This window comes from Thalassophryne amazonica, chromosome 21 (genome assembly GCF_902500255.1).
Source record: "Thalassophryne amazonica chromosome 21, fThaAma1.1, whole genome shotgun sequence".
NCBI lineage: Eukaryota > Metazoa > Chordata > Actinopteri > Batrachoidiformes > Batrachoididae > Thalassophryne > Thalassophryne amazonica.
The window spans coordinates 36355853-36380085 of record NC_047123.1 but is presented as its reverse complement, the minus strand read 5'-3'; the positions used below and the strand labels follow the sequence as shown (position 1 = coordinate 36380085).

The window sequence follows — 24233 nt, the reverse complement described above, 5'->3', positions numbered from 1 at the left end:
GAGATAAATGGTAAAATAATGCAGTCAGGTCTGGGACCATGTGCTGGTGTGAATTCATCACAATAGAGAACAACCAGGCAGAGAACCAGTCCATCTCCACTTATTGAAATAACAATCTCTCTGCTGCAGCCAGGTGAAATGCGAGTGTGTCCTTGGCCTTCTGCAGGTACTCTGGTCTTCAGCACTGAGACATCTGAAGGATGCACCACATGTCCAAAATGCTGTAGCTGATGTTCACTCACAATACATGTTGTTCTCCCCATCAGAGTTTCCGTAAGAAACTGATGCAGCTGTTGGTTTTTGAAGCCGTGTATTCTGAAGTGCAGTCATGTGTTTCTGGTGGTGATCATAAATTTGTTCAAGGTATTCATCTGGTTTCCTAAATCACAGTTAAAGTTGTCGTTACTGCTGTGACTCTCTGAGCTGCTGTGTTGAGTGGTGCTAATGCTAACGTTAAACGGTAATGGTGTCATCACTTATCTGTTGTGTGTGTGTTGGCAGCAACAAGAGCAGTAAGGAAGAGACTCTGCTCCAGAGGAAAACCGCAGCCAGCGCACCTCCTCCTCCAAGTGAGGAGGCCATATCCAGCACATCGGAGGATGACTCTGAGGAGGATCGCGACGATGATGGAAGCGTGTCCCAGCGGTCCACTCCTGTCATACTGCTGACCGAGTCCTTGGACAGCGGTCGCACACAGGAGGTATGAACACGTTCATACAACAGCAACAAGGATATTAGCATGATTTTGTCACAAATAACATAATAATGATACATGAGTCACAGTAATCTGTTTAACACTTTCTAAATGGAGTGAAGAAACGCAGGTCATAAAACCTGATAAATTTTCACAGCTCTGACACAGAAAGAAGCAATCACTTCATTGATGTGTAATCACTGCATGACCTGAGGGAAATACCATAATCACTCATGTTCCGTTGATAGTTTATTTTCTCATTTTATGATGTGACTCTGATTGTATTTTCTCCTCCATCCCTCCTCCGAGTCTACAAGAAGAAATTAGTTTTGTTTTCTATTTACGTAAATAAGGAGAGAAGAGCCGTCTTAATCACATTTATTGTTGAAAAGTCTCCACGGTATAGAATAGAGGTGTTGTGGATTTTAGTCAATGAAAGTTTAGAGACCAAGAAAAAAGAAACTGTGTTTATGTTGTCTTCATCTCCTCTCACTGTTTTTATTGTTTTGTAATGCATACATTTTCACTCCCATGTTGTCTATTCTGCAAGATTTTTGCCTAAAAAAGATGTTTGTGCCACAGTTTGTAATGATTGGCATGTAGGTATTTGTTGTAGTTGAAAGGACAGCTTTGTGAAATATCCAGAGAATTTGCCCAATAAGTTGCTGGATGTCCAAACTGCCCTTTACACAGGTACTGTGAGCGCCATGAAGACTGGAGGCAGAGCCTCTGACTTCTTCCCAAAGAATTCTGACATTTGTTAAGGATGCGTTCTGAGTCTGACCATGTTCAATACTTGCATGGACCGGATGTTGGGTATGGGTGTTGTGGAAGGTCGTGGAGTCCACCAGCATGCCTTTGTTTGGAAGGAATGGTTTATTGACTTTGACTTTGCAGGCGATACTGTGATCTTTGTGGAATCTTTGTGGACAGCCTGTTTGCAGGACATGAGAAGCTGACTCAGAAGCCAGAGTGTCTGTGTTTACAAAGGTCCTGGGTCAAGACTAAGACCTAGGCTTTCAGTGGTTTCTGGATTTGACCATCAGAAGTGCATGTTTGTGGTTGAACTTGTAGAAACATTCATCTATCTCTCCAGTGATGTTCATATTGTTGGGTCTTCATCCTTTAACGTCAAGACAGTTCTGGGAAGAGCTTATGGAGTCATGAGGTCACTAGGGTTTGCTGATGCTGGTACCTTTGCAGGAGAATGAAGGTCCAGGTCTTCAGGGTCCTTGTGCTTAATTTATTAGTGTATAGTTCTGAGACCTGGAGTCTAACACCTTATGCAACACCTGGATGTAGAAACAGGATTCACTGCACATCTCCCAGCAAAGGAACAACTTAATCAAGTGCTTCTAGAGGCAAACCTCTAGAAAACAAGAGAAGGCTGGAGGACACTGAGGAATTTGAAGCTTTTAATTGTGCACACAGGCAGTCTGATCAAAACTACAGAGTCTTTGTCCACATGCTGGACTACTAACACCAAATCACAGACAAAATGACATAAACCCTTATAAATATTACAAAAGTAAAAGGGCAGGTGACAAATTAGATATATTACTTGAGAGACAGAACAAAATTTTCTAAAAGCTGCAGTTAGAAAGTTACAGAATGTATAGCTCTCATTAAAATAGAAAAAAATCTGAAGAAAGGTGACAAATTTATTTCCTCATTGAGGCTCCACAGCATTGTGAGTCCAGGATGGCTCTGCAGAGTCCTGCTGAATTAATGACACCTCCACCTTTTGGAGAGGATTTTAATGAGTGATGGATGTGTGCAGACCGACCACAGCTCTGCAGCCTCAATAAGGTTCTGGAGAACAGTAAAAAAAAAAAAAAAAATCGCCCTCTCCAGATGTTGTTGATCCCATTAATTTGGTGCTCTGTGGAGCCCCCTTGGCGTTCAGTAGGAACTGAATTGGTTAATTCACAGGTCCCTGTCTGGTTCTTTAGTGTGATGTGGGACGAGAACACACTCCCAGATCTGACCGGGTATAAACGACAGCTGAAACATTATGTCCATCAACTGAAAAATAATGATCTATTTTAATAAGCCATCCTCATTCATCAAGAAAAAAATGCTCTTTTATTTCTTTAAGATTTTTATCCCCTTGTGGTTTTAAACTGCTGTAAAAGGATTGAAGCATATTCGCAACTTGTTTGAACTGGATATTGTTATTTATATGGTTAGACCTCTGAATTCTACGTGACTACGTGTGTCTGGATCTAATTTGTGCCCTTGGGTAGACTTTGCGCATGTTTATGTCTCCATTTAACCCAGATTCTGAGAACGAGTGGAGAAACAAGCACACGCCGTCAGTCAGCGTGTCACCAGAGTGCAAAACACGTGTTGGCACTTCTTCACGAGAGCTTTGGACTTGTAGAGTGATTAATGTTATAGATTCAGAAGGGTTTTAATCCCAGTGTATATGTACCAAAGGCCAAACACACCTCTGTATCAATAACCCCCCCCATGTTTACATTACATACAGCTTTTAAAAAATAGCTTTTATCAACAGAATACACAGGCCCCTTGTTTTTAATTGATTTCTCCAGATTGTACAGTAAGAGTGCATAATTATCACAATAAGGTTTTTACAACATCATCTGCTGGAGATAGTTACTGTCATACATACTTACCAGGCGAGTAGCGTTTGGTGCTGTGAAGCTCACGATTTTGACGACAAACTCATTAGTGCTGCTAATGTTGTACTTAAGGTGAGAGCTGTCAGAGTCTGTCAGAGTATCCATCCAAAAAGGCAGCACCTGTTGAAGCTCAACAGGAAATAAAACCATTAACTACTGAGGAGGAACCTATATGCTGTAGCTCCTCAGTGGGGGGGGCATCGGTGTGCGTACGTGTGAGGGTGTTGAACATACTGGTAACTGTCACGAGGCACTTGACAAAAATCCATTTATTCCTCCTAAGATAGAATAAGCAGATTGAAGCAAGAGACGCTCCGTCCTCAGTCTGTGATGAATTGTTACTTTCTTGTGACATTTAATTCTTTATTTCTCTTTGTTTCCTCACGTCAGTCTCATTGGAGCCTTGAACAGTGGTAATTTTGAGGTGGACAGCTGTCTCACGTGTCTGGTGCACACATTCGCTCCGGTGTCTCGTGTCGCAGCCTCAGACTGTGTCCCTGAGGATGGATTCTTGCTTTGCCAACAAAACTGTTAAAATATTTAAAAATGTTGATCATTAGCATGTTTTTTCTGTAATTACACGTACTCATTTTATATTCCCCCTCAGTGTGGGTGTGTGGTGTGTGTGTGTTTCCTCAGTTTTGTCATGCGTGTGGGTGGTTGTATGAACTGTTATCACTGAGATCGTGTGAATGTGTCCTTGTGTCTGAGCACATGTATATGTTCACAGATGGCGTCTCTTGGACACGGTTCCTGAAACACCCTCAGATCAATGTGACTACAATGAATATTGAATGCTTGATTTAAAAAAAAAGCGTATTGCTGTCGTTAAAACAGTCTGAGAGCGAGAACAATGGCGACGCTGCCTGCTTTATGTCCTGTTAATGATGCCACAGAACCAGACGGTACTCCTCACCTATCCAAGAACAATTGAAAAGAAAGCAGAACACTCACACAAGAAACAAATGCTCAGTTGTTGAGTGGCAGAAATGATTACTAACTTGATAATTGAATAATCACTTACCTGGATTTGTTCCAGCTTTGCAAATGTGAAGATTGGCTACATTTCAGTTATATTTAGGAATAACGTCTTGGGGGGGAAAAAAAGGCAGCCTGGTTGTAACCATGGTTTTAACTGCCTTTAAACTACTTCAAACTGGTCAACAAGCTGCAGACAGTAAGTCCAGAAACCTCTCTGTCTGTGGAACAGGGACTTTGAGCCAACACACCCCGGCCAGTTTGTCTGGGCAGTCACACCTCGCAACACTGCAGTCCCCCAAGGCGCTGTCCTTGGCCAACTACTTTATTCCCTCTTCACTCACAACTGTACCTCCATCCACACCTCTAATATCTGTAACAAATTCATAGATGTCAAGACTATAATGTGTCTGATGTCCAACGTCCTTGAGGCAGTTTTGTTGTGATTTGGCGCAATATAAATGAAATCAATTGAATTGAACATAATACAAGAAAAAGGTTCAGGAGCAATTACCTGAACCTCTACAATGTAGAGTCTACATCCTTAAATAAATGACACAATGACCACTTTCAAGAAAAAACAAACGCATTAAATCACACCATACTGGGCAATGCGTGTTTCCAAATTCAAACCCCGCCTAGATGACCTTTGCTGCATGACTCTGTCAATCTTTGATTTGCTGTTTACTGTCTCTATAATAATAAAAGCTGTGTGTGTGTGTGTCTCTCTCTCTCTCTCTCTCTCTCTCCTCTCTCTCTCTCTCTCTCTCCCTCTCTCCCTCTCCCTCTCTCCCTCTCATATATAAAACCCAGCCACTACACCCTGTTATTGAGGGGGGGCGCCACTACTGAGGTATTACCTAGATTTACAGAATTTGATAGTATCTCTCTAGACATGCTGACAAAACTCGCAACGTCAACAAAAAGCACAACCTGTTTATTTGATCCTATACCAACAAAACTGTTTAAGGACCTGTGGTCCACTCTTGGGCTGATTGTGCTGGAAATTATAAATTTTTCTTTAACTTCTGGATCTGTTCTTAAACGTTTCAAATCTGCAGTGATTAAACCATTACTTAAGAAACCTAATCTTGACCCTAGTGTATTGAAAAACTATCGGCCAATATCAAATCTATCATTTTGCTCTAAAATTCTGGAAAAAGTGGTATCACGGCAGCTCATAGACTATCTTACTGAGAATAATCTCTTTGAGCCACTGCAGTCTGCTTTTAGAAAATATCATTCCACAGAGACGGCTCTCACTAAAGTGGTGAATGATCTTCTGCTTACAATGGATTCGGACACCACTACGGTTCTGTTGCTGTTAGATCTCAGTGCTGCATTTGATACAGTGGATCATCATATTCTACTTGATAGGCTGGAAAATCATGTTGGGATTACTGGGAGTGCCCTTGCATGGCTGACATCATACTTGACCAGTCGTTCTCGCTGTGTTTTGTACAGTAACACTACCTCTAACCTTAGTGACATGAAATTTGGGGTTCCTCAGGGGTCTGTCTTAGGCCCCCTGCTTTTCTCCCTTTATATAGCACCCCTTGGACACATATTGCAGCGTTTTGGGATTACCTTTCACTGCTATGCAGATGATACTCAGTTATACATGCCGATAACTGCTGGTAATCTCGTTCACATAAAATCCTTAGAAGATTGCCTTGCAGCAGTGAGAAGTTGGATGTCTAGAAACTTCCTACTTTTAAACTCTGAAAAGACTGAAATGATGGTTCTTGGTCCAGTGAGACATCGGCATCAATTTGACCAGTTAACACTCAGCCTAGGCTCGTGTGTCATACATCACACTGAGAAAGTGAGGAACCTTGGGGTAATTTTTGATCCTTCGTTGTCCTTTGGTCTCCACATTAGAAATATTACTAGGACTGCTTTCTTCCACCTGCGAAATATAGCGAAGATTCGTCCCATCCTGTCTATGGCTGATGCTGAGACCCTGATCCATGCATTCATCTCTTCTAGGTTGGACTACTGCAATGTTCTATTTTCTGGTTTACCGCAGTCTAGTATTAGGGCTCTCCAATTGGTTCAGAATGCTGCAGCCAGACTTTTGACACGAAGCAGAAAGTTTGACCACATTACACCCAGTTTGGCATCTCTTCACTGGCTTCCTGTCCCAGTGAGATCAGATTTTAAGGTTCTGCTACTAACCTATAAAATTATTCATGGACTGGCACCTCCCTACCTAGCTGACCTAATTAACCCTTACGTACCGGCTCGGGCTTTACGTTCTCAGGGTGCAGGACTAATTGGTGTCCCGTAGGTGAATAAGAAGTCTGCAGGTCATAGAGTTTTCTCTTATCGTGCCCCTGTTCTGTGGAATGGTCTCCCTGCGTCAATAAAACAATCAGATTCTGTGGAGACTTTCAAGTCCAGACTTAAGACGCACTTCTTTTCCCTTTCATATGGCTAGCATACTGGTACAGTTTTGTCTTACGCTTTTTGCTCTTTCAATTCATTTTATTAGTAACTGGAGCGGGCCGCGGCCTCAACTTCACCTAAAATAAATTGAAATTGAATTGAGATATATATAACATGCGAGAGCGCTCATTAATGGCAGGAATTGGCTTTACAAGATTTTTCAGTTTAATTTAATTTTCTGTTGTTATAATGTAAAGCCAAAGCAGGGGTGGTGGCCAAGTGGTTAATGCACTTGGTTTCAGTTCGGAAGGTTCTGGGTTCAAATCCCGCCCCTGCCACATTTCTCCATGTAATGTGGAGTTGCGTCAGGAAGGGCATCCGGCGTAAAACCTGTGCCAAATCAACATGCAGATCCACCTTGGATTTGCTGTGGCGACCCCGAGTGCAAACAAGGGAGCAGCCGAAGGGACTTACTATAATGGAAAGCCAAACATTTTACATTTTGTAAGCAGTTGTCTTGTTCAAAAATACTTATCTTCTGTGTCTCTGGACTCCTCAGGAGATTCAACAGCAGATTAAGGAGCCTTACGGACTCGATCTCACTGGGCTTGTTAATGAGGAGGACTTGCTTATTTACGAGAGGTGACAGACACGTGGCTGTCACACGCCACCACACATGCACAACTTCAGATTATTAACACACACCATTTACTGAGATTTTAAACCTTTTTTTTAAACACATTTTAAACATTGAATAACAATGTTTTGTTTTTTAACAAAACTGGTTTTTTTCTGCACTGCAATGAAAAAAGTCTTTTTCTACAGTAACTGAAAATAAAATGTAAATTATTGATTTTATGTAAGTATGCAGTTAGTGTCATGTATTTCTAAATTTGTTGGAAATACTTTTGATATTAAAAATCTTTAAATAATCATCATGAATCATATTTAAGATTGTTGTAATCTTTTGAATGATTGCACACTGAAATGTTATTTATTAATAATGATGACATGTTTGTCAGCTTGCAGATGAATCAGTCAAACACAAAAATCAACAGTTTTTACAAAAAAAAAAAAAAAAAGCCAGAAAGCAGAGAATGTTCATATCTTCTTAATGTGGTGGCACATAATGATTTTGAAGCAGCATTGTGACTCAAACTACAGATGTTAGGATTTAGCCAGAGCTCTGCTAATCAGTGCTAAATTATTAAAATTCATAACCAGAGCGAGAGGGAGCGCTCATCTACTGTGTGCTCTCTGCGGGTTTAACTTATCACTGTGCATTTATAACAAATAATACTGTAGAAAAATAACAATTTAAACGCACCTTCACAGCCTCAGACTGTTAACTTCACATGCCGAAAAAACATGCACGTAATTATCTTCATGCAAACTTCCTCAATAACTAGTGGAGCAGTTTCAGCAACACGTACAGAGAAGTTTGTGTTGCACCTGGAATACAAATACAAATCACTGATTTGCATCAAGCTTGATGAAATGGTTTGGTATAATCCAGATGTGGATAAGGGGGCAGAACTGGACAACTGAACAGGTCTGGTATAGGTAGAGCAGAGCCAGGAATTTTAGAGCAGGATGTTTAATAATTAGGGCGTGTGCACGTACAACTGACTTGCTGTAAATGTACATATCATATTCGGACTTGGTGGAGGTGTGCATTCTGTTTTTCTTTGTTTTGAAGCTGTACTTTTGGGTTTCTGCAGGTTTGCACGTCTGGGTGAGAGCCAGCACCTAGTGGACAGAACCAAACCCATACATCTGGCAAATATCCTCTGCTTGTGAGTGAAACATAAGCAAATGAAATATTTATAATCTGAACACTCTGTGTTTCCAAGAGCTTTGGGACAAGTGAACAAAGTTGTGTGCACCAAGTCATCTCCAGCGATGTTTCTCACTGCTCTGCAACGTGACCCAGCAGGGTGTGTGTTCACATTGTTTTTCAGCCAAATCTAATATGGATAAATTCATCCACTTTGTTGAATGGCAGCCATAAGCACTCTGACTCACTCTTCTTTCTAACTCCAAACACGCTCAGAAATGCAAGTTTTGTTGGAACAAGAGGCTAATTTAAATTGTTATATACTAACATGTTGGCAGGTGTGTAAAGATGAGCGTCATTACAGCAGCACTGAAAAAATGTTCTGCATTCTCATATAATTTAAGACAAATAAGGGCCAAGAGTATAATCTGATTTGAACCACCTGTAAGTTACTGAAATCACAAAATAACACCTGTATTCATAAAATATTCAGTGAATACTGAACAAAAGACCTGCTGTGAAGTACAAACCCATCAGCAACCTTATACATAAAAAGTTCAATCTTTTTACCTGCTGTTAACGTGGTGATGAATGATTAGATAAAATGCATTTATTATATATCAACTTTCTTTGTACTTCTAATGTTTTTTGGTACTATCTGCAGCCTTTTCATATCAAACGTGACTCTTTGTGAGTCTCTATGAAAACACAAGTTCAGGGCAAAGACAAAAGGATGACTCATCTTCTGGAGGTGGAAGCTGTTACACATGCTGGCAGGAACCTGCACGTGCCGGTCTTTAGTTCCACTCGGACTTCTCAGTCTGTAGCTGATCAGACTGATTATGCTTTAGGTTTTTTGTGCTTGTATTTTCTTTCAGTGGGATCTTTTGCTGGTCAGTCAGCTCTGCAGGCATTGCTGAGCAGCAGCACCATTCTGAGACAACCACAAACATTCTATTACTGTTGAGCACTGTGACCCATTTGTACTGACAAACAGCTCATGTTTGTGACCACATTAAAGCTTTAAGAATGGTTAGAAGGGATGAATGATCTGTTTTCATTGTGTTGATGCAGAACTGATCTGCAGCCTGATGATGATGATGCACTCTGCAGGAAAGCAGCACAGTATTCAAATAGTTGTCTGGTCTTTGAATGGTGTGAATTGCATTGTGAGATATCAGGTGATGCAAACCTTGTCTGAGAAAAAGAAATGGGGATGAGAGTAAAGCTGAAAATTTTCTACTTTATTCTGTAAATTGGCTGAAATTCACTCTTTAGTGTGGTGGTGGATCTTTCAGGGAGTCAGTGGTCAACGATTTTTTTAATCATCTCCATTCTTTGCACAAGGACAACAGAGTGGCATTCTTTCATCTTTATTATAAAGTGTAAAACTAAGCATCTCTGCCTTGTGTCTTGCACAGTTTTGCACTTAGAGGAACCCTAAAATCTTCTTGTGTATGATTGTCTCGGCTATATCCGCCTGACGCAAAGGCACATAAAACCTGCAGTCCTGTGTCTCGCAGCTTCTCACAGGGCCTCGGCTGCTGTTGCTAACAGACGGGTTAAACCAACAAGCACGTGGTTGATAATTCATCCTGAAGATGATGAGACATGCTCACAGCCTGGATTCCATGATGACTAATTGTGCTATAAAGCACCCAGCTCTATAATCATCATGTTGTTTCTGCCTGTTAAGGACCTGGGCTTTGTTTATAGAAAACATTTTTGCTCCAAACTAATCATAAAACTCCACTTATAACATGTTAAACTAAAGACACATCCTAAATGCATTGTGATACACAAGTCCTTATTATACAAGTCCAAGTCCTTGTTATAGGTTGGTAATAGACATATTATATCATTCGAGTTGGGCTCATTTTACCTGAATTATGGCCCGTGATTAACAAATCTAGACTTCGTCAGTTTCATGAGTGGGTGCCTGCAATCCGACATCAAATTTTCTCACGTTTCTAGGAGGAATTTCGTGAAACTTGACATAAGTCCTTATTACAGGTTGGTAATATGCATATTATCACATTGTTTGACTTAGGGTGCATCAGGGAAAATTACCTTTAATTTCTATTTTTTAGTGCAGAGTCTGAATCAACAGGTTAACTTTGAAAAGTAATATATTTATTATTCTATCCTGTAATTCATTAGCAAGAAATGTTTCTCTTTATTTGTGGAAGAAATTCTTCACTATAATTAGCTCATTTATCCAGTTTTTGATAGACGTGCAAATCGCTGATATATGTTGACAAAACAAATTATGAGAATGTAGCAAGCACTTGTACCAAAACAGCATTAGCCAGCAGGGGATATTGTGCTCTCGGAGCACTGTTGTTAGTTTTGCAGTGAGCTGAAAACAGAAGCCGCAACCAATTCTGCTAAATGGTTTTAATTTTTTTTTTTTTACCAATTTGTTTGATTATTGCACGTAAACATGTCCTTCCTTTTCAGCTTTATGGTTTTGAAAGTATATGGCAGCAGAAACACATTATGATGTTTCTGTATTTGGAGTTCAAACTAACCCTCTGAGTGTATAAAGTAATTTATGAACTCTACATCTTGTGTTGAAATATTTATCATTTGTAATATTTTAGTGTTCAATAAAGAAAAAAAAGTGCTTAAAATGAGTAATATGTATGTTCAGCACCAGGGACAGCTCCCTTTAAGAAGCTCTGATGGCACTCGGAAGCTCTCCTTCTTCAGGGTGTTTTAAATGATTTGCCAAAATGCATCAAGTGCAACAATAACTACAGCTAAAGTGTGTCTGCTGTGTTTGTGGTTCACTCACATATTCATGTAGAAGATCATTACGAGATGCTGTGGACGGACATTAGTCTTTGTCACACAAACATGCTCCAATCAGTCGTTGGTCAAGTGTGTGAATTTTTTTTTTTTTGTTTTCCCAGCAAGCAAACAAAAACAGATTGTAGAAATGCTTGCCGTCTTATTCAAACTACCCATTGATAACTGTAGGCGGTAACTTCTTCTCCTCAGTCATGATTTGTTTTCCATTAAAATCAAGTCTGCCTTTTCTTTTTGGTTTTCTTCCTTCCCTCCCAGAGAGCCGGTGTCATACTTTCCAGATGACAGCATCTACGCTGTTTCACCTCCACAAGTTGACCAAGACAACCATGATGTCTTTGAGTGCCATGTGATGGCTGGCGAGGGCCAGGTGAGGGCGCTATGCAGGGACGACGTGCTGATATACAGAGACTACCTCAAGAACAGATACATGTGAGACACCAGATCTCCAAAGCAACATGATAGTCTGGACACAAAGACAAACAGAGTAACATTCCAACTTCAAGACTCCAGTTTTAGTGTTATTATTATTATTATCAATCGTAGTATTGGAGGGGGCGGCTTCATGTCAAAAATGTTTCATGGATTCTTAAATTACTTTTGGTTTCACTGGTTAACCTTTCTGCTGTGTGAAGACTAACAGTGAGCCTGAATAATCCTCATTATAATTGTACTGAATTATGTTAAGACTTTTCCTTTTATTCATTTATTTATTTTTTTGTTCTTTAAATCTAATTTTTTTTTTTTATGTAAATTGTCTTGGGTCTTAAATCATTAGTATAATGTCAAAATATGTATCGTCCTTAAAGTGACTTCTTAAATTAACTACATTTAGAAAAGTGAAATTAGTGAAGTAAATTATCTGCAATTCTGCATTAAATTCTGCCTGACTGAGACCTCCTGTGTTGAATTCCAGCCTAGTAGATCTATTACAAAAGCAGTAATTTTTTTCTCTTTCTCCGAGAATTGAAATAATTTTCCCCACAATGCACCACCACATTGAACTAAATATGTTTTGAATAGAAACATTCTTACATTTTATTCTTTAGGCTACATTCACATTCCTGAAATATACCATGATTGAAGCCCAAAGTCAGACTATTTTGACAAATGAAGTAGTTACACAATTCACAACAGTATGGAAGTTAACTTTTATTCTGTGAGCTGAATGTGAATTATTGTCACTCTATGACAAACATGTAACGTTTTATTCCCCTAAAAATGGTTTCCAGAGTCTTCAAAAGTGTCATTTTCCCCTCTACACTCAGCTAATGTCTTTGATTTGTAAGGTTTGTTTGTAAAATATTCATCATAAATCAGATTACTGCACTCTCTGTTTACTACTCCTACTTTCAATTTCTGTTTTCTCACCTTTTTACCCACAATGCACTGCAAGTCCTTTTGTTTGGTCACACTTTATTTTTCCTCTCTTGCACTCATGGTTTTTGTACTCTGAGCTCAGCCACAGGTGACAGAAATTGTGAAAACACAGTGAACCCTGATTTCTCTGAAGTACACATGAAGTTACCATACTCACCACCAGTCGCTCCATCTGTGCCTCGTGAGCCCGAGGTAGGTGGGAGTGGGGCCCTAGTGTTTGAACATGTGAGAGGGAGAGACCCTACCAGGGGATTTATGTGGGAGAAAATGCTTAGTTCTGGGAGATGTTCACTGTACGTTACAGACCTCAAAACTGATGCATGCCTGGTGAGGTTTCCTTCACCACAGCAGACTGGATAAGGATGTCTCAGAATTCACAACTGTGACTAAAACGGGGTCATGATTTTTGTAAGATCTGGAAGGTGAGAAAGACTCTGTGATGAACAAAGGTGTGGCACATTGCACCCAGTGTTAAATCAGCGAAGGATGATTCCCAGCTGTAGTTGGTGTCCAGGCACCGGCGGAGGTCGACTTGTAGAAATGCCTTATTGGTGTGAACACACACACACACACACACAAAATCCAGCAAGAATTCCTGAGCAGTTACTTGTATCATATACTGGAAATTCACAGACCAAACATTAATATGACCAAAGACTCAAACAAAAAAATATGGAATTGTCCAGAGAAGTTGGTGCCTATTTTCCATCTATTTAGTTATCATCTACACCTACTTATTCTGTATGAAAGCTGTTGGAATACTGGAGCTTATCAGAGTGCAAGTTTGGTGAAAAGAAGGGTCAATCCTCCTGGACAGGTAGCCGGTCCATCAATCATATAATTGATCCAGATTGCTGAGCTATAATACCTAAACTGGAAACAGGTGTGTGATTGGCTGAATGACAAGTGTGTAGACAGGAACCAAGATAAAGGATGAAGTGTGAAGGCAGGTGGGAGAGACATAAATCACGCCTTTTTCTTGCATGTAGACACTACCCTTTTTTTTTTTTTTTTTATCACCTCTGATTTAGGATTAATGTGCATTGTATTGTAGTTTTATTATTGGTGTTTATTCTGTTCAGTGCTTTAATTCCTGGGAAAATACTATGGAAATAAAGTTTTTATTTTTAATCAATGTGATTATTTATTTATTTGCATGTGAGTCACACCAGAATATAAGTTGCAGGACCTCCCAAATTAGTTAAAAAATAACAATATAGGGACTTGTACTCCTAAAAATACAGTACACGGACAGAAATGGACAAGTAGTGGTGACTTGTGTTGTTTGATTTGACGCTGTACAAGTAAATTAAATAACAGTCTAAACCGTAAGTCCCTTCGGCTGCTCCCTTGTTTGCACTTGGGGTCACCACAGCAAATCCAAGGTGGATCTGCATGTTGAATTGGCACAAGTTTTACACTGGATGCCCTTCCTGACGCAACTCCACATTACATGGAGAAATGTGGCAGGGGTGGGATTTGAACCCGGAACCTTCTGAACTGAAACCAAGCGCATTAACCACTTGGCCACCACCCCTGCCAAATAACAGTCTAAACCAATACATAATATTCCAGGACAGGCATAATAATTTCCTGAAAATTAATTATTATTATTTCTGCTGGCAACAGACTAACAAAATAATAGAAGCCAGTGAAAACATCTTGGCACATGTGGTAATATTCACACCAGTGGAAGGGAATGAAGGTTTTTAATTGCTGTTTTGGTTTTGTTAATTAAAGCAACTTGCACATCAAGAGTGTCTGGGAACCCACGAGACCCCAAATTTATGGCCATTCTAAGGCATCTCCACCATTCATAATGATCAGTTAATTATTTTTATTAATTTATTTATTTTAGATATTGTAGTGCAGGCAGCACGGTGGATTACCGGTTAGCACTGTTGCCTCACAGCAAGACAGACATGGGATTGATTCCCACCTGTGGCCTTTCTGTGTGGAGTTTGCATGTGCTCCCCATGTTTGCATGGGTTCCAGGTTCCTCCCATATCCAAAGTCAGGCAGGTTAAGTGAATTGGAAACTAAATTGTCCGTAGGTGTGCGTGTAGGTGTGAATACATTTGTTTGTCCATATCTGGTCCTGCAACAGACTGACATCCTGTCCAGGGTGCACACTGCCTCACCCCCTATGACTGCTGGGATAGGTTCCGGCAACCCCCCGCCCCCTCCCTGTGATCATCAGTTTGCGTAAACAGGTATAGAAGATGGATGGATATTGTAGACCATGGAGGGATGCTTCCCCTTGAGGTGGATTCGTCACAAAGTAATTAATATTTTTAAGCAAATGTCTTTCTAAATCCAGGTCATGATAACATTCTCAACAGGAAATCCAGCTAATGTAGGTCTGAGAGACACTTATCAGTGTTTATGGTTGGTTGTTCTGTGAGTGTTTTTGTGCTTTGATGCATTAGTTTTCTAATTTTCAGCAGCAGGAAGCAGCAGTAGATGCATAAAGAGCCTCTAAGTGAATGCAGCTGCTTCTCTGGTAAGACGTAGGTCAGATTTATGAGCAAATGAAATTGATAGGTTTTCTCTGTACCTGGAAAATACTGCTGTCGCATTCATCTCCCCCATCTCTGCCTTCATCAGTGGTCTTCCCTCTGCTACATCCACTTTTTCAAATACACATTGTCATTCCATTGAAACTGGCATATTGTCCCTGAAGCTCCGGATCCATGAGTGTTGTCAAACTGTTTGCTGTTTTGCAGGATTTTCAGATGCAGTCACCTTATCCCTGCGGTACAGTAATCACGTTGGGCTGGTGAAGGCCCACTGAAGGGTGAGTCAGTACGGTGTTTGTGTGTGAACACGTGAGAGCACTCTGGAAGATGAAAGGCCAGCTGTCACTTTGTGCAGAAAGGATCTGTGGTCATTTAGGCCCCGTTTCCAGAAAGGGTTGTTTTGAATGGTTGGAGAGCTTCTTTATGTAAGGATGTGTTTTTGTGTCCTTAATGGCAGCACACATGGGGATGGATGTGTATCTCAGTGCATCTACTGAGTGAAAGTTTTGGGTCACATGGTGGACTTGTCAGTAACCGTGGGACTCCAGCCAAGCTGTGAAGGTTGGACCACTTTTAAATGAATTTTAAAAAATGTTTTTGAAGTGAATTTCATCCTCACTGGTTGTATAAAGGAGCCACTTACCTCTTCATGAGGACTCTTCCCAGACTGCCAATATGCCAAACATCTGTTGCCTGGTAACCAAAACTGGTGACCATATTAGCAGTGTTAAGTCTTCCTTGTGTCTCTTAGAACCCTAATTCATTGTTATTTGGTATATTTTAGGGTTTTTTGTTTTGTTTTTACTTGTAATTCATCAACAAACCAGTGGAATGTAAATTTCAGTTTTTAAGCAAATTGCTTATAAACTAAGACACATTACAGTGCAAACCTTTGTCAGGGGTCCAAATAAATACCCTATAAGTTTTTTTTATGACTCTGCCTCCTGTTTGCAAATCTATCCATGAGCGCAAGGGTTTCCATTCCACAACGGACAAAGCTGGTTTTATAAAATTATTCATTTTTAATTAAGCTCAGGGACGGTGACCAAGCCTTTAATTACATTGGTTTACAATGTGAAAGGTTCCCAGTTCAAATCCCACCCCTGCCCCTTGCACATGTAATGTGGAGTTGCATCCGGAGTAAAAGAAATTGTGCCAAATCAGAATGCAGATCCACCTGGGATCTGCTGTGGCAACGACAAGGGAGAACTAACTTACGTTTATGCATTTTTTTTGTTTTTTATCAGGCTACGCAATTTTGTTTGGCTCTACCTCACACCTACCTGAAATTTCTTACTTTGTGACATCATATAGATCTGACTGGAAGGAAATGTCAGCCTCTTCTTTACTATCTGTTGGTTGGCAGATGGAATGATTATCCTTGATTAGTCTGGCAGAGGAAGAGCCTCTGAGTGCCCTTTTACAGCATGCAGTTTGTTTGAAGCTGTGAATCCCAAATTTTTCTCTTCCACTCCCCTTTGAGGGTGGAAAAAAAAAAAAATCTGTGGCTTCCCTTTTCTAATCACTCAATATTATGTTTACTTAACCAATAATAATAATAGATAATAGGATACTGGGGCTTTTTCTATTTCACATTTTCTGTCTTGTTTATTGTACCCAACAAATCATATTCATTCTTTACAGTTCTGCAGTGTTCCAATGCTGCAATGCATTTGACAAAAAAACACACCATGTCTAGTTTGTGTCAAAACCAGCAAATATGCATGATGCCCCTTTTTTATTAATTTGTTAAATAATTTCAAGTCTTTCTGCAGTTAATTTTTTCCTCAGATGGGTAGAGTTCAACTTTCCACATGTTCTTCCATCTTGACCCTGCACTGACGAACGGCCATGCTTTAAGGAGACAGCAATATAAGGAGCAAAGGATGTTTTGTTTGTGCTTCAAAGAAGCACAAGTGCAGACAGAATGCTCCCTCTCTCTCTCGCTCTCGTGACATCACCTCTCTAAATTTCTTTGTGCCTCTCCCATCTCCCCTCTCCTCCTCCTGTTCATCCTCCTCCTCCTGCTCCTCCTCCTTCCTTTCCACGTGGCTCCCTGTCTGATGCTTCGCAGCTCCTTTGCTGGACGCTGTTCACACGTGGTGAGCAAACCCACAGTGAGAGGAAAGTGCTTCAGTCATTTTTCAAGTTCCTTGAAGCGATCTTCTCAGCCTGGTTGATCACTGAGGTATATATTTCAAACTTATTAATTTGGTTGTTTATTGTCAATGCTTTGTGTTACATGATATTACTTCAAATGAAAGAGTAACAAGAAAAACAATAATGATTGTAAAAAAAGCAGTAATTGCAGATATTTAGACATGAATTGTTTTCTACTGTAGTCGAGGTGATTTCAGCACCACGGACAGCGCATGTGTCTGTGGCTGCTGCTGCTGAATTATTGCAAAGAAAATCTACTTTAAAACACAAAGAGCACTGTGATATATTAGGATTTAGATTTTGGAACAAAAATAAATATCAAAGCATAACATATTTTTATTATTTTATTATTTTTGGCTTTGTAATGTCAGTTTAGCCATTTGATTATGCCTTCTGCTGCTTTCTTTTTCCTTATTTTTCCACTCAAAGGATCTTAGAATTGTGACAGTTAGTGTCACTTGTAGGATTTGTACATTGATATGAATATATTTCTTTAAATAAGGTTTCACATTTTCTGTGTACTGACAGCGACTATGTTAATATGTCTATGGGTTGGGGGGGGGGATTTTAGTATATTTACAGCTTCTTAAATACGATGTGCTGATTTCTCTATTTTGTACAACTGTAAGATGAATATGTTTAGATGATTGGATAAACAAACTTCACTTACAGTTGTCAGTTTATTTTGTGGGAAATGTAATTGCGAGTTTGTTTCCATTTTCTGACATTTTACAGACTAATCAGTTATTCATTATGCAGTGCAGTCATGCATGACTCAGTGACTTCATAAATCTACTGTCATTTACTGTGAATATTATTTTTCAATTTCTTAACTGGAGTGAGAAAAGGGTTGATGGTTGACTCCCTGATGACTTGTGGTCTGTGTTGATGTGTCTTTGAGCCAGGCACTGGTGCTGTCATAACATTTAACAAGCTGTCGTCTGCAAAGAGAGAAAAAAAGTTTCTATAAAAAGATGACTGAACGGTTCCGTTGCCACTTAAACCTGTTTGTTTTTGCTCCCACAGGAGAACCAGCAGACATTGTGGCGATATGAATGAATCACTGATGACAAACGACTCCTCTGTGACTCCACTGGGTGGAGATGACCTCTCGTGGATGGAGGCTGCCGAGCAAAACGGCAGCATGGCGTTTTCCACGGCTGCGTTGCAGTTCCAAATTAACCCATGGGACATCATGCTCTGCATGTCTGGCACCGTCATCGCCTGTGAAAACGCCATCGTGGTTGCGATTATCTTCTACACACCCACTCTGAGGACTCCCATGTTTGTGCTGATAGGGAGCCTGGCCACAGCGGACCTGCTGGCTGGTGTGGGACTAATCCTGAACTTTGTCTTTCGGTATGTGATTTCCTCTGAGACCATCAGCCTCATCACTGTAGGTTTCCTGGTGGCCTCATTCACAGCGTCTATCAGCAGCCTCTTAGCCATAACTGTGGACCGTTACTTCTCCCTCTACAATGCTCTTACGTATTTCTCAGAGAAAACACTGCAGTACGTCCACCTGATGTTACTGGGCACCTGGGGCGTGTCTCTGTTCCTTGGCTTGCTGCCGGTGCTTGGCTGGAACTGCCTGGACCAACCAGCCTCCTGTAGCATCGTGAGCCCTTTGACCCGCACCAATGTCACCCTCCTCGCCTCCTCCTTCTTTGCCATCTTCATTCTCATGCTCACTCTCTACTTCAAGATCTGCAAGATTGTGTGCCACCATGCCCACCAGATTGCCCTCCAGCAGCACTTTTTTGCCACATCACATTATGTCACCACAAAGAAAGGTGTCTCCACCTTGGCCATCATCTTGGGGACATTTGGCACCAGTTGGCTCCCCTTCGCCATCTACTGCCTAGTGGGAGAGCGGGAGTACCCAGCAGTGTACACGTATGCCACACTGCTGCCAGCAACGTACAACTCCATGATCAACCCAATTATCTACGCCTACCGAAACACAGAGATCCAGCGTTCCATATACATGCTTCTGTGTGGCTGCTTTCAGGCCAGCGGGGTGTATCGCTCCAGGTCACCGAGTGAAGTCTAGCAGATTGGTCACATGGGCATTTTGGCAGCACATTTTCTGAATGAATTTAAATTCATTTCCAGATATCAGTGGATTTGCTTGGACTTGCTCAAAGAGGCGAGACATTAGCTTGATTAATTCATGCTGCTGTTTCATGTCGCAAATTTGCGCAAGGTTCAATCAGGTTGTCTAGAAATTGCCAGCTTTTGAGGTACCAAATGGTGTCAGAGGAGGCTGTCATACTAGCTAACCATGTTGCAGAATGCATTTCATGAAATTGCCAGAGAATAAACTGATTTAGAAGCAGATCAAGAGTTTGCAGTCCGACAAGAGTGACTAGTACAGTTAACTTTGACCCATGTAACTACAAAAGATCTCATACCAGCTCTGTAGTAAAGGTCACTGTCGGCGCGACAGGTACCGTTGCCCATGTGCAACATAAGCAAGATCAACACCTTCTTGGTTGGTACAAGTAGATTTGACAAAAAAAAAGTTGCTTGAAATCTGTATAAATGTAGACGTTGCACTGTGCATAATGCACCGAGCACCATGTTGCATGGAAAGGAAGACAATAACGTTTTTCTATTTGTTCAAACTGTGCCCAAAATTTTCTTAATAAAAAAATGATTGTATATTTTGTGCTAAGGCATCATTTAACCCCTTTAAAGTGAAGTAAACTTTAATGAGGATGTTTATGGGTGGGAAAAACCAGACATTCCAAAAATTTTTCCAAGTTGTAGCTAGGTAGCTTAGAAAGCAACTAGCACAATGTGTCCAGCTAACTTTTTTTTGTTGTTGGGTAGCATCAGACAAATACCCAGTGAATGATTTTGCAAAATAAATAAATAAATAAATAAGATTTGCATTTGCAGTGTTCGACGATGAGCAGCTGGAGACATAATCAAATGCACTAAACGCACCAGCATGTGTTCAGTTCCATGTGTTTTTGACGTGTGAAAGAAATTATGCCACAAATACAATTATGTCTGGGTGCTAGGACACAAAATTTTGGAAGTGTGCTTCTTACAGGAGGAATGTGACACTTGGACTATTCAGTATATCTTATTCACTCTGTGTTTGCACTTTAATGTGTCAGAACACAGTTTTCAAATGCGATTTATTTATTTATTTATTTATTTTTTATGCTGTGAACAAGAAATTCTGTGAAAATGAGATACAGTCTGCTGTGAATGTAATTAGACAGTTGGAAATTTTGCACTTTATTCAGTGTATTTTGAGATGCCAAAGCAGTATTCTTAATCTGTACTGTTTGAATATCTGTGAGTACTGAGTGACATTTTTTGTCTTTGTGTTTTTTCTATAAAAAAGAATAAAAGTATCAAATGCATCAGAAAACCCTCACGTGTCTTTGCTGCTGCACGTTTGTGATATTACAGGTGACTTGATTTTTTTCTGTCTCCTTTCATGCTTGTACCTGGTTTTGGTTTCCTCCGGAGTGCAGGTGGGTCTGTTTGAATAGACTAATGGCACACAGAACGTTCTCTGTCCTGGAAAATAGCTCCAGTTTTCAGCCACACACGTGTGAATCCTGTTTGTTCAGTGTGACAATGTGAGCTGGGCGGTCAGATGTGCTCACATTTTTTATTACTGGGTGAGTTTATATCACTGTTTCATAACTAATGAAAAAGCTTTAACACAACTGATGCAGGACTCGGGGAAGTGCATTCTTCAGCCAAGCTCGAACACTCAATTTTCTGTTGGTTTACAGGTTTGAAACATCATATATCTGAGTTAATCTGGTTTAAACGATTAATGTGGATTTAAACAACTTTATAACTGTTCAGGAACACCAAAGCTTCATGGTGATCACTGTTGGCTCACGGTGAGAAGATCAGATTTGAAGCCCAGGTTCAGATCTGGTCCTTGTGTGGATTTTGCGTGTTCCCTCTGCATAGCTAGCTGTATGTACAGTATGTACAAAATGAAGTCTGACAAAAATCTAGCCCCATCTTTATGGTGCCTCTCATGGTAATGAGGTTTACTGTCAATCTGCCTCAATAATTCCAACATTTGTTGAAAAAAACTATCATATTGCAGTTCCATAGGCTCCAGCCCCCCGTGACCCTTAATTGGAGTAAGCGGTTGATGATGAGTGAGTGAGTGGTTCCTCTCTTGTCTGGATTCATCACAAAACTTAGAGATGTAATCCCAGTTACCCCTAAATGCTTCATAATGAAGATTCATTCTATTAGCACACAGCACTCATAATTAAGTTTCAAAAACATTTTCTAGCCCTGTCACTTTCTGCAGTGACTGCCCAATTGACAGGCATTTATTCTCTGTAGAACCAACCTTAAGCTCTAAGAAAATTGGTTTGTACCCCCCACAACCATGAAAAAAAGACCCAACATACATTTGTCCAGATCTGTGTTTAAGTGCCAGCTCCATCCTGAGGTCGCTGCTCGTGTATGTGACAGGGCCTGTCTGAAGTGTGCTGGGGGAAAGGTGAGGGCCCCTGAGGGTCACTAATGGAGCGCACGCTGGGGCCGAGGCCACTGTAAGTGCACCAACTGTTTGTTCACCTTGTTTTTCATTTTGCTGCAGCAGAGCAGATGCTGCTTTTGGTCAATTGCCAAAACGGGCAACAATCTCAACCGGTGCAGGTCTGACCGGGTTCTAACCATCAGCACACATTTAATACACACACACTTAAAAAGTTTGGGTTGTGGTTTACTTGGACTGATTGTTCGTCCATGCTGTCTCTTCGTTTCAGTTAATATTAACAACACTGGAGCTGGTTTGATATCCTGTCCATTAGACTAAATAGCAGCGTCTGAATTATGTAATGTTTGATCAGAGTTGAGCAGCACTCGACAGGCAATTACCAAAGTACACAGCAGAATGATTCCTTATTAATAACATTAATTTCAGTGATGGAGAAAATGTTCTCCATGGTGACATCAATAATACTCAGTTTGGCCTTAGCGCCACAGGCAAGGTTTTTATGTTATTGATTACTTAGATAAATTACAGGTTTTAGTCTCTTGGGTCATCATTTTGTATTCATGTGAACTTATTGAAATGTTTCAAAGAAATGGGCCCATGTAAGTATTCGGACAGGGTCACAATTTTTTTTTTTTCTTAAACTGCTTTTTCAAACCACCACAATGGGTTTGAGGGTGATTCTTAGACTACGGGCACTTATGTCCTTTGATCATATTGTATGAAAAACAGAAAAAAAGGGAAATTTCACACTTTTATAGTTATCTTTACAATGAAAGTGTGTTAAGAAATTTCTTCTAGTAGTCTATGATGACTTTTTCACCTTTTTTCAGCATCATTATATGCAAATATTGCCGTTTTATGCTTGTCCCACACCCAGACTTTTGATCTTCAATGATAAAAATGAATGGTAAAGAAACGTTTTTTCTAATGTTTTAAAATTTTTTCTGAATAAAATATCAGTAAAATAATCAAAACATAAATGGGGTATTCAATATCATACAACTGTTGTGATTTATTTAAACAAAATGTAGTTGTCCCACACTATTGCTGTAATTTCCACCACAACACTGTAATGTCCCTTTAAACAGTTTGTATGAAAGATTGTTTGGGTAGTTTCTATGGAGATAAACAGTGACATCAGAGCACATGTATATAGCGGCAAATCACAACAAACAGTTGCCCCAAGGCACTTTATATTGTAAGGCAACGGTGTGGTGGAAATTACATTTACAAGGCCAATAGTGCCCGTAGTTAAAGAATCACCCTTGAAATGATCAATATATACTTGTAGCATAAAATTGAGGATTTAATTCAAAAGTTTTAATGAAAATATTGCATAAAATATTGAGTAATTCCAGTGTTTATTGAAATAAAGCCAGTGAGGGGCAAAGTTATAAAGAGCTTGAGAGGCAAAACAAGCTAGCTTAGCTAGCAGTTGTTACCCTGGTGGAAAGAAATTAAGATTTATGTGAAGTAAGTGCATTTTACTACCCTAGGATTGCCTTATAGCTACTGAAAATATATTTTTAGAACTTTATATATTTATTTTGGTTGAATTGTATCAAATGAAATTAGATGTTTAATTAAATTAAAAATTTAAATTAGATTAGATTTGTGCTAACAACATAGAGGCTAACAGCCACCACCAGGTAGCAGCCAACTTAAAACATTTTTTTTTTCACGAGTTTACAACCGTTCTAAGAAAAAATTTTTTCCTGACTTTACAGCAGTTCAAAAACTAAACTGAATATGTATTTAAACTTTTGAGCTGCTATCATGACTCGACAAGACTAGCTAGCTTAGCTAGCAGTTGTTACCAGATCAGTTAACCTTCATGTGAAGTAAGTATATTTGTACTATACTGTATTGTGTTATAACTTTTGAAAACGAATTTTTATTTTATTTTATAAATAACAGTTTATATTGTGGTTTATTAGCAGAATGCTTTAAAAATGAAATTATGTGGCAGTTGCTACCAGTTTCTCAAAAGCAGATAACTTTCTCACAGGTTTACAGTTGTTGAAAAACTAATTTTCATGAGTTTACATGAATTTAAGGGAAAAAAAACACCCGACTTAACAAGGCTAGCTAGCTTAGCTAATTAGAATGTATATGTTGGCTGGCTTAAAAAAAAAAAGAAGGAAGGAACCCATTAAGCTTGTTTTCAAACATATAATGTATTTTTAAGTCTGTGTTCTTCAAGTAATGTCAGGCTGCTACCCAAACAGTGATTAAAGAAGTAACACAGGTGCTACAGACTGCACTGCCCTTAGCCTTTAAACATTAAATTCATAATTTCATGTGGAGGCACATTCCCAAATTCTCCAGCAGGTGGCAGCACCACAGCACATAATACGTTCCTTTTCGGACAGTGTTCGAAACA

General features: G+C 39.8%; 2 protein-coding genes across 3 annotated transcripts in view; both read left to right on the top strand.

The window, feature by feature from the left end:
* fig4a (FIG4 phosphoinositide 5-phosphatase a) overlaps positions 1 to 11865 on the top strand; it is a 45457-nt gene extending 33592 nt beyond the window's left edge. For both annotated transcript variants that reach the window (XM_034161828.1, XM_034161829.1), the window contains exons 21-24: positions 502 to 700; positions 7265 to 7347; positions 8427 to 8501; positions 11552 to 11865. In XM_034161828.1, the coding sequence (XP_034017719.1) occupies positions 502 to 700; positions 7265 to 7347; positions 8427 to 8501; positions 11552 to 11729 (535 nt within the window). In that variant the 3' untranslated portion in view covers positions 11730 to 11865. The remainder of the gene's footprint in view (positions 1 to 501; positions 701 to 7264; positions 7348 to 8426; positions 8502 to 11551) is intronic.
* Positions 11866 to 17004: 5139 nt separating this feature from the next.
* On the top strand, positions 17005 to 19413 carry LOC117502730 (G-protein coupled receptor 6). Its single transcript, XM_034161830.1, has 2 exons — positions 17005 to 17380; positions 18379 to 19413. Exon 2 carries the CDS (start codon positions 18404 to 18406, stop codon positions 19403 to 19405), a length of 1002 nt encoding a protein of 333 aa, XP_034017721.1. The 5' UTR covers positions 17005 to 17380; positions 18379 to 18403; the 3' UTR covers positions 19406 to 19413.
* Positions 19414 to 24233: the final 4820 nt, after the last annotated feature.

Coding starts and splice junctions, on each gene's coding strand:
- LOC117502730 (XM_034161830.1), top strand. CDS start 18,404: ATGAATGAATCACTGATGACAAACGACTCCTCTGTGACTCCACTGGGT.